The 12,480-nt window shown below is 50.0% G+C and overlaps 1 protein-coding gene across 1 annotated transcript; it reads right to left on the bottom strand.

The window, feature by feature from the left end:
* Window positions 1-3,726: 3,726 nt before the first annotated feature.
* On the bottom strand, window positions 3,727-12,251 carry LOC109736987 (putative F-box/LRR-repeat protein At3g59230). The gene is made up of 4 exons (XM_040398298.1): window positions 11,449-12,251; window positions 9,256-9,332; window positions 5,214-5,329; window positions 3,727-4,080 (listed from the first exon to the last, which is right to left on the bottom strand). Exons 1-4 carry the CDS (start codon window positions 12,249-12,251, stop codon window positions 3,727-3,729), a joined length of 1,350 nt encoding a protein of 449 aa, XP_040254232.1.
* Between the last annotated feature and the right edge of the window lie 229 nt (window positions 12,252-12,480).

The following is a 12,480-nucleotide window of genomic DNA, read 5'->3' as shown; positions in this document are numbered from 1 at the left end:
TCGTAGAATATGTGGGAACCAATATGAGCATCCAGGTTCCGCTATTGGTTATTGATCGAAGAGGAGTCTCGGTCATGTCTACATAGTTCTCGAACCCATAGGGTCCGCACGCTTAACGCTCGATGACGATTTGTATTATATGAGTTATGTGATTTGGTGACCGAATGTTGTTTGGAGTCCCGGATGAGATACGGACATGACGAGGAGTCTCAAAATGGTCGAGAGGGTAAAGATTGATATATTGGATGATAGTATTCGGACACCAGAAGTGTTCCGGAATGTATCGGGTACACTACAGGAAACAGATAATTTGCCGTCTGTGGATCACAGACGGCAAAGACCTAATTCCAGACGGCAAAGACTTTGCCGTCTGGAGACGGCAAAGTCAGACGGCAAAGATAAGTCGGCAAAAAATACTTTGCCGTCTGCTGTTTGTCGGGATGACGGCAAAAAGATTGTCGTTAGTCTATAGAGTTTACCGTGAGCGGACTAGCCAGACGGCAAAAATATGCCAACACACGGAGCGGTCGCGCTAACGGACGGCGTCAAGTACTTTGCCGTTAGCTAGGCTATGTCTTTGCCGTCATCCTCATATACCCACACGGCAAAGCAAATATTTTTATTTAAAAAAAATGAAACAACAGTACAGGTGTAGAAGCCGTAGATGGCCGAAGGCGTAGGGAAAATCTTTCACAGCTATGATGAACGAACAGATTTTCACGAGACAAAAGTGCTCTCTTTACATACTATATATATCCATCATCACAGTATAGTTACACAATATAATATTCTCCATTTACAAAACGGACGAACTGGCCGTGGTGTGACGGACGAACGAACGAACGAAACAGCACAAAAAAACTATTACAAAACGGACGAGCTGGCCCTTGCCAGCGTCGAGATCCGAGAGCGGGCGTCGAGCTCGAGGAGGCGAAGGGTGGTTTTCGGGCGGAGTTGACCATGGCGCCATGGATCCCCTGGATCGGGAGGAGGTGTGGGGTCACGGACGGGGAGGAGGAGGATCCCTCTGCGGCCTCCAGCTTAGGCAGCGGCGAGGCGGGGTCGACCAGGCGGGAGGTTGTGCTGAAGAGGAGCTCCGGCGAGCTCTTGGCAACGGCGCCGCCGTGTCGCAGGGCGGCGGCCGTTGACGAGCAGGGTAGGAGGCGCAGGGTCGCAGGCGGGGAGGAGGATCCCGCACCGGCGAGGCAGGGTCGGCCAGCTGCAGTTGACGAGCAAGGGAGGAGGAGGAGGCGCCGGGTCACGGGCGGGGAGGAGGAAGAGGATCCCGCAGCGGCCTCCGGCTCAGGCAACGGCGAGGCCGGGTCGAGCAGCGGGGGTTGACGAGCAGGGGAGGTGGAGGAGGATCCCGCACCGGCCTCGGCTCAGGCGACGTGCGGGATCGACCGGCGGTAGTTGAGGAGCAGGGGACGAGGAGGAGGCCTGGACCGGGCGGGGGGTGGGGGTCGTGCGGTAGAGAAGGGATCGAGGGAGGGTGGGTCGTGGTGGGGCTTGGGGATAAGAGAGAGAGAGATGGGATGGGTGGTTGGGGCGCGCGTGGTGACTGGTGAGAGACATAGGCGGGTGCGGGCGGCGCAGATCACGCAATGTCATCGATCCGCGTGCTGTGTTTTCTCTTTGCCGTCTGCGATTTTTTTTACAGACGGCAAAGAGCTCTCTTTGCCGTCTGTAAACGAAATTGCAGACAACAAAGACTTTGCCGTCTGCGATTTCATTTATAAAAGTCCGAGACGGCAAAGAGTCTTTGCCGTCTGTGGTTTTTTTAGAGATGGCAAAGTATGTATTTGCCGTCAGTTGTTCTTTGACGTCAGCTGCTGTCGGCAAAATTTGTCTTTGCCGTCTGGCCCGACGAAATGCTGACGGCAAAGAACAGTACTGACGGCAAATCTCATGTTTCCCGTAGTGGTACATATCGGAGTACCGGGGGGGGGGGGGGGTTACCGGAACCCCCGGGGGAAGATATGGGCCATATGGGCCTTAGGAGGGAGCACACCAGCCCACAAAGGGGTGGCGCGCCCCCAACGAAGGATGCCGAATAGGATTAGGGAAGGGGGTGGCGCCCCCCTCTTTCCTCCTCCCCTTCTCTCTCCCCCCTCTTTCCCCCTCCGATAAAAGGAAAGGGGGGGAGGTGGGCGAATCCAACTAGGAGCCCAAGTAGGATTCCTCCTACTTGGGCGCGCCTACAGCTGGCTCCCTCCCCTCCCTCCTTTATATACGTGGGGAGGGGGCGCCTAGAGCACACCAACGATTGTTAGCCGTGTGCGGCGCCCCCCTCCACAGTTTACGCCTCCGGTCATATTCACGTAGTGCTTAGGCGAAGCCCTGCGAGGATCACTTCACCATCACCGTCACCACGCCAACGTGCTGACGGAAATCTCCCTCGACACTTTGCTGGATCAAGAGTTCGAGGGACGTCATCGAGCTGAACGTGTGCAGAACTCGGAGGTGCCGTACGTTCGGGGCTGGGGCTTGATGGGTCGGAACGAGAAGAAGTTCGACCACATCAACCGCGTTGTCAAACGCTTCCGCTTTCGGTCTACGAGGGTACGTGGACACACTCTCCCCCTCTCGTTGCTATGCATCTCCTAGATAGATCTTGCGTGAGCGTACGAATTTTTTTGAAATTGCATGCTATGTTTCCCAACACGCCATCGTCCCCTGCTTGCAGCTTAGCTCCGCAGTCGATGGACCGATGGAGACGATGAAGTAACTCGCAAAAAATCACTATATATGTTTCCAGCAAACAAATTTGCCGCTTGTAGCATTTCAAGTCGCTGGTTGAAGCTCATTGTGCAATGTTTCATAGCCTCGGTCTTCTCTGGTTCCAGCAAAAACAGATGATGGTTGTAACAAATGATGTTGTGGGTTGTAGCTTCGCAACACGCCGTTCGTAGCATTCCGCCGCATGTAGCAGCTTCCACCATCGCCTGACGCAACCCCGTCGATTTCTCTGGTTCCAGCAAAAATGGACAACGGTTGTAACAAATGGTGTTGTGGGTTGCAGCTCCACAACAGGTCCGTCGTAGCATCTCGCTTTCTCTGGTTCTAGCTCCGCCGATTGCCGGTGACTACGGTCACCGCCCGTAGTAGCATAAAATTCTGCCGGTTCCAGCATCTAGCGAGAGCGGTTGCAACATTTGGCAGGCGTGGTCACCATGGTCACCTCCTGTAGTAGCAAAAAAATCTGCCGGTTCCAGCATCTAGCAACAGCGGTTCCAGCATCTAGCGGGCGTGGTCACCGCGGTCACCATGGATGTAGCTCGCAGGCCGCAGGTGACGAAGCATGTGGCAGCGGCTTGCCGCAAGCGATTGGCGGACGGTGTCGTGCTCGCGGCAGCTGGAATCGGAAGAGGAGGGGCGGCCGGCTTGGAGGAGGAGGAGGGCGGCCATGTCATCCATAGCAAGGAGCGGCGTCAGGTGTGAGGAGGAGGAGAGAGATTTGGGAGAGGGGAAAAAAGACAAGGAGAAGATAAGGTGGATACGTGGTGGATGGGGGAGCAGACGTGGCTCTTTCCAGCGTGGCTCGCGACCAATCAGAGGCGCGTGTGCGGGAGCGTCCGGCCGAGCGTTAGGCTGGCGCCCCGGCCCCAAGCGTTTTCCAATCCGTTAACACATATGAAAACCGTTCTTAGAAAAGAGTAGCAAGTTATAATAACACTGTGATCACAAGAAAAATACAAGCACAAACCCAAGGGAGTGTACATTTCGTCAAAGCATGGGCAATGTATGAAGATATCTAGCTACTTTCCTTCGCACGTCATCTGGCTGGGCGCTCCTAGTGAAAAACAGCTCAGCCAATGGCGAGGCCTTCCCTTGCAGGCATATCAACTCAGTTTGGCGGCTGATATCCTTTGGGGTCCAATCAACGGAATGACTGATATCCATGGCCCTTAGAGATTGCGTTCTAACCATAAGATACCTTGCAAAATCTACCTCCCCGACCGTACCAGAATATCCGCTCAGTCGCACATGCGTTAGATGCTTACTTTGCCAGATGACCATCTCGGATGCCGGTTTCCAATCTCCACAACCAGCTTCATTATTTGGACCGAAGTAGAAGCACTGTCATAAACAGAAAATTGTAACAGAGTTGGCACTTGTTAATGTAGAGGTAATAAAAATGATTGCCTTTCATCATCATTCTTATAAATGTTGAAGCTAGTGGTGAGTTCATATGTAGAATGAACAACCTTCACAAATAAAGAAATGCACTCCTACCCAATGTGTACTAATAATACTTGAGATGACATAAATAAAACCATGTAATTTTACTCATATGTGGGGCCTAATATAAAAATACACACACTCTACTTTCATGGGAGACCAGCACTCATGTAAAAATTACAAACAATGACAACAGAAATGAGCTACATGTCAAAATCATGCTCTTGGTACTAGTTTATGTACCCAACCAATTCCTCTAGTTATGTATCACACTGAACATGAGCAACCAAATTGTAATTCCAATGCAATAACAAACCTTGTGTAGTCAATTTACTAATGTCTATCATATTTTTAAAATTCCAAATATTGTCTCACTTCAAATATTACAAAGGACCTAATATCCTCTCTTAAGATTCTTCAACTCTAGCCACATGATCTGTCATTCTATTTTGGCTATCTTTTTAATTGTGAACCATGCAACAGCCTCGAGACATCAACATCCTTTTGATTGTCTTGTAAGCCAGTGGCCTAACTCCTTGCTAGTTCTCCATTAACCATTGAGTCATGTATGTGTGTGTAAAACAAGAAGCATCCATTATGAAGCAATTTGAATGCAATCAATGAGAAGAATATCAAATGAATTTTCTTAAAACCTTCCAATCTCTATATCTATCGAAAAATGTCAGTTGATAGTTTTCTTTAAGCTTCTCTGTGCGAAGCTGATGAATACAATGGTCGACACTGAAAAGGAAAGCTAACGGAAAATTAAGACTCTGGTGCAAAATTTAGAACTATTGATCATTGGCTACAAGTTAAAACATAAATTTCAAAAATTTAAAATAAACATATGCCTATAATGGATACATTAAAAAGTAAGTTTGTAAATTTTCAAAAAAAAAGTAAGTTTGTAAAAACTTTACTTGAAGGTAAAAAAAACCCATATATATAACACAGTTTAAGTTGCATAGGGAACTTAAATTGCAAATGAAGTAAAATAATCAAATAGAAAGCAAAGCATGCAGCATAGTTACCAATATCTCGAGACGTTGCAAACATGTGAATAAGGTTAAGAGGTGTATAGCTTTGGTCAGCTCTTCACCGTTTGTGAATTTCATACCAAAAACGAGAGAGGTTACAAAGGGCAAGGCTTCCAGAGTTTGTGCTTAAGCTGCCGAGCTTGGGCTCGCCCAGCCTTACTACTTTTTCTAATAAGGTATGCACTAATTATTTGTTATATTAGCACTTGTAACTTTGTAGTGACTGATCAATTAGTGATAATTCAGTCAAGTCCAAACGTGTTTTATGTTGGCTTATCAATTTTAGCAGCCAAACATAGATATCTAAATCCTTTTTTGTTTCTACTTGATGCAGCTTCATTGCGGAGTGTGTGGCACGTTTGTGTGATACCTGTGGTAAGCTGGCACATGAATCTGGGGAATGTCCGTTACTGCGCGATCAGGCACCTTCACTTAAGATGTATGGAGTATACTGTGCTGAGCTCACTTTTTTCGAGTATCCGACTGAGCACGAGGTGTCTGACGAGTCTCCGAGTAAGACCACGGGGATTGTCAAGGTCACCAGAGGGGAGGTGTCTGAGGCACAGATAGTGCAGAGGCTTCGAGAGCTGGCTCCTGGGGATTTCCAGTGGGACCTTGTCGGTCTTGCTGATAAGATGTTCAGGGTCGAGTGCCCGTCTGTGGAGGATCTGCAGAGGTTGCTGAGTTTTGGGATGTGTAAGGTCCCGGGTACTGATGGTATCCTTGAGTTTCAGGAGTGGAAGCTTGTTGAGCCTCAGGGCATACCGCTTACGCAAGCGTGGCTACGCTTTTCCGGGGCACCTTCCTCCCCACTGCAGGATGCTCGGGTTGTGGCCAGTTTGGGCATTCTTGTGGGGAAGCCTGAGCGTGTGGACATGTCTTTCACCAGAGCTCAAGGGATTGCTCGGGTTTTGGTCAGTATTCTGAATGTTGAGTATGTGCCGGAAGTGGTTAAGTGGGCTTATCGAGGCAGGATTTATAATCTGGTTATTGGGTTTGAGGACGAGAGCCTGTTGTCTGCACCGGCTCACGTGTCTGACGTTGATATGCATGAGGGTGACGGTGGCGCGGGAGTTCAGGAACCGCCGGCCGAGGACTCTGGTCGACAGCTGTCCATGGGGCCGGGGTCCGAGACCGCGACGACCGGGGATGGGGCTGCCCAGCCCTCCTCGGTGCCTTCGAAGTCGTTGAGATTTGGGGTCCTTCGAACCTTTTTCTGCACCGCCGAGGTTGTGGAGCGATCGGGTGGAGTCCGAGGAGGCCTTTGAGCTCGCTTTGCCTGCTTTGGATTTTCTGGATGTTGTGGACTCGGGTTCTGGGGATCTCGGGGTTTCATCACTTGCGGTCAGGGGGGCGGAGGAGGTGAGTCGGCAGGTGGCCACTCCCTCGTCTGGTCAGCGTGTGGTTCCCCCTCAGGAGACGCCGCAGCTTACCGGGCCTCGTGTGCAGGGAGGAGACATAGGCCAGGCGATCTCGGGTTCTTTTTGTGCTGAGGACAGGGATGCGGGGCAGGTGGCTCCCGTGTCTTCTTCGCTGGGAGGAGGTCCGGGTCAGGAGGACTCGGATGCTTCTTCTCCCGTGGCGTCTTCTTCTCGGATGGTGCCGGTTTCGCCTTCGGGAGTGGGCTCCGGTGCAGGTTGGGGAGCCAGGACGGGCGGTCCTGGCTATGGCTCCACCACCATCGGTGATGGCCTCGGCTGGTGGGGCGCGCCAGGTGTCCCGTTCTCCTACTGGTGCGACTGTGGGGCGGCCCATGCAGGTCACTCGGACGGCGGGTTGGGGTGAGGCAGGAGGCCGTACCCCATCCGCGATCTCTCGGGAGGAGGTCATTGCGTTTGGCGGGATCCAGGATCCCTTGTCTGAGGGGCGCCGGGTGAGTGACCGTCTCCAGGCACATCCGGATGTGGACGACATCCAGCAACGGTGCGCCATGAGGGCGGCCAAGCTTCGTGATGTCGAGGTCACTACTGGTATGTCAGTCAATTTTTCCAATTCCATTTTGCATTTTTCAAATGATGAGATTCTTGATAATGCAAATCAACTAGGGGTTTCTCTTGGTAGTAATGAAACTGAAATTTCTAATTCTATTAATGATCTACTTGACCTAGAGGCTGAGCGGGCCTTAGAGATGATTCGCAATATTGCAGCTCTTAAACCCATGTGTGATTCGGAGGTTGATGCGCTTGGGGTCAGGGTGCTTGACAATTTGTGTGCGGATCTTTTGCCTTCTAGTTCTGAGGCGGGGGTAGAGGATGTCTCTACTGAGATAGGCTTGGCAAGCCCCTCTGACACTGGGTATGAGGACCAGTTACAGAGTCAAGCTATCCCAAAGCGCAAGTGGAAACGGAAGGTATACCCGTTGTCCGCAGTGTGTAGGAGTGCTAGGATGCGTTCGGCAAATTTTTTTTACGATGAACTATGAAAGGAATCTTTTGGAATAGCAGAGGTCTCAGAGACTTGGCTAAAAGAAGGTTTCTTGCTGAGGCGTCTGTCGAGCGTCACTTAGATTTTATCGCTCTATTGGAGACGGGGAGAGATAATTTTGCGCCTCAGTTTCCAAATTCTTTGTCGGGGGGTATTGAATTTGATTGGCATTGCTTGCCGCCGAGAGGGAGATCGGGTGGAATCTTACTCGGCGTTAGGTGCGAGACGCTTGAGGTTCGCAGTGTGGTTATGGGAGACTTTGCAGTCAAGTTCCGGGTGCGGTCGAAGGAAGATGGGTTTAACTGGGCTCTGGTTGCGGTTTATGGGGCTGCGCAGCCTGAGCTCAAGCCCGATTTCTTGGCTGATCTAGTTCGGATGTGTGGTTCTGAGCAGTTGCCGTACCTGGTGGGGGGTGATTTCAATATTATTAGAAGGCGTGAGGATAAGAACAATGATAACTTCGACGGCAGATGGTTGTTCATGTTCAATACTATCATTGAGAGTTTGAACCTGAGAGAAATTGAGCTCTCGGGCAGAAAATTCACCTGGGCTAATGCGCTGCCAAATCCGACGTATGAGAAGTTGGACCGTGTGTTGGCTAGTGTCGATTGGGAACAGAAGTTTCCTCTAGTAACAGTCCAGGCCTTATCCCGTGGTATTTCTGATCACACGCCGCTTTTTGTGGACTCTGGTCAGCCCTCCCATTTGGGGAACAAGAATGTGTTCTCCTTTGAGATGGCTTGGTTTGAACGTGAAGGCTTCTTTGATCTTGTGGCTAGAGAGTGGGCTAAGGATTCAGGAGGAAAGACTGCGCTTCAGCGCTGGCAGAATAAGATCAGGCACTTGAGGAGTGTCCTGCGTGGATGGGCTAAGCATCTTAGCGGGATTTATAAGGTTGAAAAGGAAAGGCTTCTGTCACTTATTCAGTCCCTAGATGTAAAGGCAGAAACCACGCTCCTGCCAGTCGCGGAGCTTCAAGCCAAGCGGGACGCGGAATTGAGGCTGAAAGAACTTCTTAGGGAAGAAGAGTTGAAGTGGGCGTTGCGGGCCAAGGTACGGAGAGTAGTCCAGGGGGACGCGAACACTGAATTTTTTCACATGATTGCTAATGGTAAGCATCGAAAGAAGAGGATCTTTCAGCTTGAGCAAGATGAGGGAACAATTGTAGGACAGGAGAACCTAAAATTGTACATTACTGAGTTCTACAAGCAGTTGTTTGGCCCTCCAGAAAATAACTGTGTGTCTCTGGATGAGTCCAGGGTTGAGGATGTTCCTCAGCTCATAGTTGTGGAGAATGATGTTCTGACGGCTCCTTTTACCGAGAAAGAGGTATTTGAGGCCGTTTCACAGATGGAAACTAACAAAGCGCCGGGCCCAGATGGATTTCCAGCGGAGTTTTATAAGAAATGCTGGTTTATCATTAAAGGTGATTTGTTGCCTTTGTTCAATGATCTGTTTGCTGGGCAGCTTCATCTTTTTCAGCTAAATTTTGGAACGATCACCCTTCTTCCAAAGAAAACAGAGGCTGTGAGAATTGAGCAATTCAGGCCAATCTGTCTTCTTAATGTTAGTTTCAAAATTTTCACCAAGGTCGGGACCAATAGGCTCTCACAGATCGCGCATGCTGTTGTGCAGCCTACCCAAACTGCCTTCATGCCGGACAGGAACATCCTTGAGGGTGTTGTGGTCCTACATGAAACGCTCCATGAAATCCATACGAAAAAGCTGGATGGGGTTGTTTTGAAAGTGGATTTCGAAAAAGCGTATGACAAAGTCAAATGGCCTTTCCTTCAACAGGCTTTACGCATGAAGGGTTTTGATGAGGCCTGGCGACGCCAGGTAGAATCCTTTACGCAAAAAGGTAGTGTTGGAATTAAAGTAAATGATGATATAGGTCATTATTTTCAGACACACAAAGGCCTGAGGCAAGGAGATCCAATGTCCCCTATATTGTTCAACATTGTAGTCGATATGTTGGCCATTCTCATAGGCAGGGCAAAGAACGCCGGTCAGGTAGGTGGCTTGGTGCCCAACCTAGTTGATGGGGGTGTATCCATTTTGCAGTACGCTGATGATACAATCATCTTTATGGAGCATGACCTGGAAAAAGCGAGAAACATGAAGCTGGTGTTGTGTTTATTTGAACAATTGTCCAGTTTAAAGATTAACTTTCATAAAAGCGAGTTGTTCTGCTTTGGTAGAGCCAAGGAGGAACAAGAGGCTTATAGACAATTGTTTGTTGTGAATTAGGGGCTTTACCTTTTACTTACCTAGGTATACCCATTCATCATCGTAAGCTCACGAACAGAGAGTGGAAATGTATCGAAGATCGGTTCGAAAAGAAACTTAGTTGCTGGAAGGGCAAACTTCTGTCTTATGGAGGCCGGTTAATTCTTATTAATTCGGTGCTCACAAGTTTGCCGATGTTCCTACTATCTTTCTTTGAGGTTCCAGTTGGGGTCAGGAAAAGGCTGGACTTCTATCGGTCAAGATTTTTTTGGCAGAGTGATGATCTTAAGAGAAAGTATAGACTCGCCAAGTGGGATATTATTTGTCGTCCCAAGGATCGGGGGGGTTGGGTATCGAGAATCTTGAGGTCAAGAACAGATGCCTGCTTAGTAAGTGGCTCGATAAGTTATCAGTTGAGACTGATGCGACTTGGGCACAGATACTTCGTAACAAGTATCTGCAATCCAAAACTTTGTCACAGGTGACAATGAGACCAACTGATTCGCCATTTTGGAAGGGGCTTATGAGAGTTAAGTCGGCCTTCTTTAATAGAACTAAGTTTATAGTCGGCGATGGTAACGATACTCGCTTCTGGGAGGACACTTGGCTTGGGGAGACACCTTTGGCATTACAGTACCCAACTCGGTATCGTATTGTGCATCGCCGTGATGCGCTTGTGGCAACGATTATGCAGGCCACCCCCCTTAATATTCAGTTTAGGAGGGTGCTTGTTGGTAATAGATGGGAAGCTTGGCTTCATCTGGTGCGTAGACTGATGGAGGTTCAGCTACAACATCAGCCCGATCAGTTGTGTTGGAAACTTACTAGGTCTGGACAATTTACCGTTAAATCGATGTACATCGATGTTATTAACTCGAGTGTCATTCCTAACTCCAAACATGTTTGGCAAGTCAAAGTTCCTTTGAAAATCAAAGTGTTTATGTGGTTTGTCCATAAACAGGTCATTCTAACAAAGGACAACTTGGTTAAGCGCAATTGGATAGGATCTACTAGGTGTAGTTTCTGTGATCGGGATGAAACCATTAAGCATCTATTCTTTGAGTGCCCGTTGGCAAGAATTTTGTGGCGCTCAGTGCAAATTGCTTTTAACATTAGTCCTCCGAGTTCGGTCGGGTCGTTATTTGGAACGTGGCTGGATGGGATAGAGTCCGTTACAGCTAGACACATTCGTGTAGGAGTTTGTGCGTTGTTATGGGCAATTTGGAACTGCAGAAATGATTTGGCTTTTAACAGAATAACTACTATTCATTTTTTGCAGGTTGTATTCCGTGCTACGGCGTTGATCCGTATGTGGTCCCTACTCACTCCGACGGAGGCCAGGGAGCGTTTGGTTACTGGATCTATCCGGTGGGAGATGGTAGCGCGGGATATATTCAACCGGTTTGGATGGCGGTCATGTAATAGGATAGGCAATTAGTTTTCCTACCTTTATTTCTCCCAGCCGGTTGTGGCTTTATGACTTTTTTGTTTTCGTGTCGAGGTTTATGTGAGCTCGACGTTGTTTTCTTTTACGACTTTTCGACATTGTTGAACCTGTTTTATTTATCTAAGTGGCCGTATGCATCTACCTGATGCAGAGGCCGGGGAGTCCCCCCTTTTCAAAAAAAAAGCTACCCTTGGCTTACCAAAATTAACAGCAAAATTTGGTATACGCCAGAGATCAATGTGCGTGAAGGTGATGCTTTGAAGGGCGGGCGTGTCTCTCACGGAGAACTCGTCGAGAGGGACACAGGGCGTGCTCATGGACATGGTGGTAAGGGTGCAGGAGCGGAAGCAAACGCGGTGGAGTCCATGGATCATGAAGAGATGCAGCTCTCGGAGAACAGGGCAGACCTCGATCATGCGGTGGAGCGCCGCCTCAGAGATGATCACGTCGGACAGGTACAGATAGTCGAGGTTCGGCAAGGTCGGCACCGGAGAATGGAGGACATTAGGAGGGCCGAGGCGGCAGCAGTGGAGATCCAGATGGCGTATGGAAACCGCGGCCTTGCCCAGCAGGGTGCGGGGCACGGGGTGCTGGAACCTGCACGCCCACCGCACGATGAGGGTGTCGTCGACGCGCCGCTCCGCCAGGGCTCGAAGCCAGGCGCAGGTGCCGACGCCGTCGAGGGTCGTCACGCAGAAGCGGCGGATGGGGCCGCGGTGCGAGGAGAGGACGGAGTTGATGGACTCGGCGGTCAGAAAAGGAGCGTCCGAATCGGCGTTGCGTTGTAGGTCTAGCGGCAGCGACGGCCAGATGCGTCGCCATCGGCGCGAGAGCAGCATGGTGCGGGCGGCGGCCTTGGGCGGGAGCATGGAGACGATGGTGCCTAGAAGGCAATCCGGGAGGAGGCCGATGCCGTCCTCCTGCTCCTCCATGGTTGAGAGGGAGGAGGCCCGAAGCTTGAATCACAGGAGAGGGAGGAAGAAACGCCTCACGGGCTTGTGTATAATATGAGGATGGGGTGGGGTGGGCCGAGAGGCCGTAATAGGATACGAATCCTCCCCCAATGCGAATCCTCCCCAAGAAAATTCTACCAGCACTGCTATATCTCGCCTACTGCAAGATTAATGAAAGCCTCGCATACACCGTTTGTCTTAGTGGGTC

Source organism: Aegilops tauschii, chromosome 1 (assembly GCF_002575655.3).
Source record: "Aegilops tauschii subsp. strangulata cultivar AL8/78 chromosome 1, Aet v6.0, whole genome shotgun sequence".
Lineage (NCBI taxonomy): Eukaryota > Viridiplantae > Streptophyta > Magnoliopsida > Poales > Poaceae > Aegilops > Aegilops tauschii.
This window is presented reverse-complemented; position numbering and strand designations above follow the sequence as displayed.

Coding starts and splice junctions, on each gene's coding strand:
- LOC109736987 (XM_040398298.1), bottom strand. CDS start 12,251: ATGGAGGAGCAGGAGGACGGCATCGGCCTCCTCCCGGATTGCCTTCTA. Junction 5,330..9,255: donor CACAACAGCATGCGCGATCT/GTGAGAGCCTAT, acceptor AAACTCTGGAAG/CCTTGCCCTTTGTAACCTCT. Junction 4,081..5,213: donor TGCAACGTCTCGAGATATTG/GTAACTATGCTG, acceptor TGTTTATGACAG/TGCTTCTACTTCGGTCCAAA.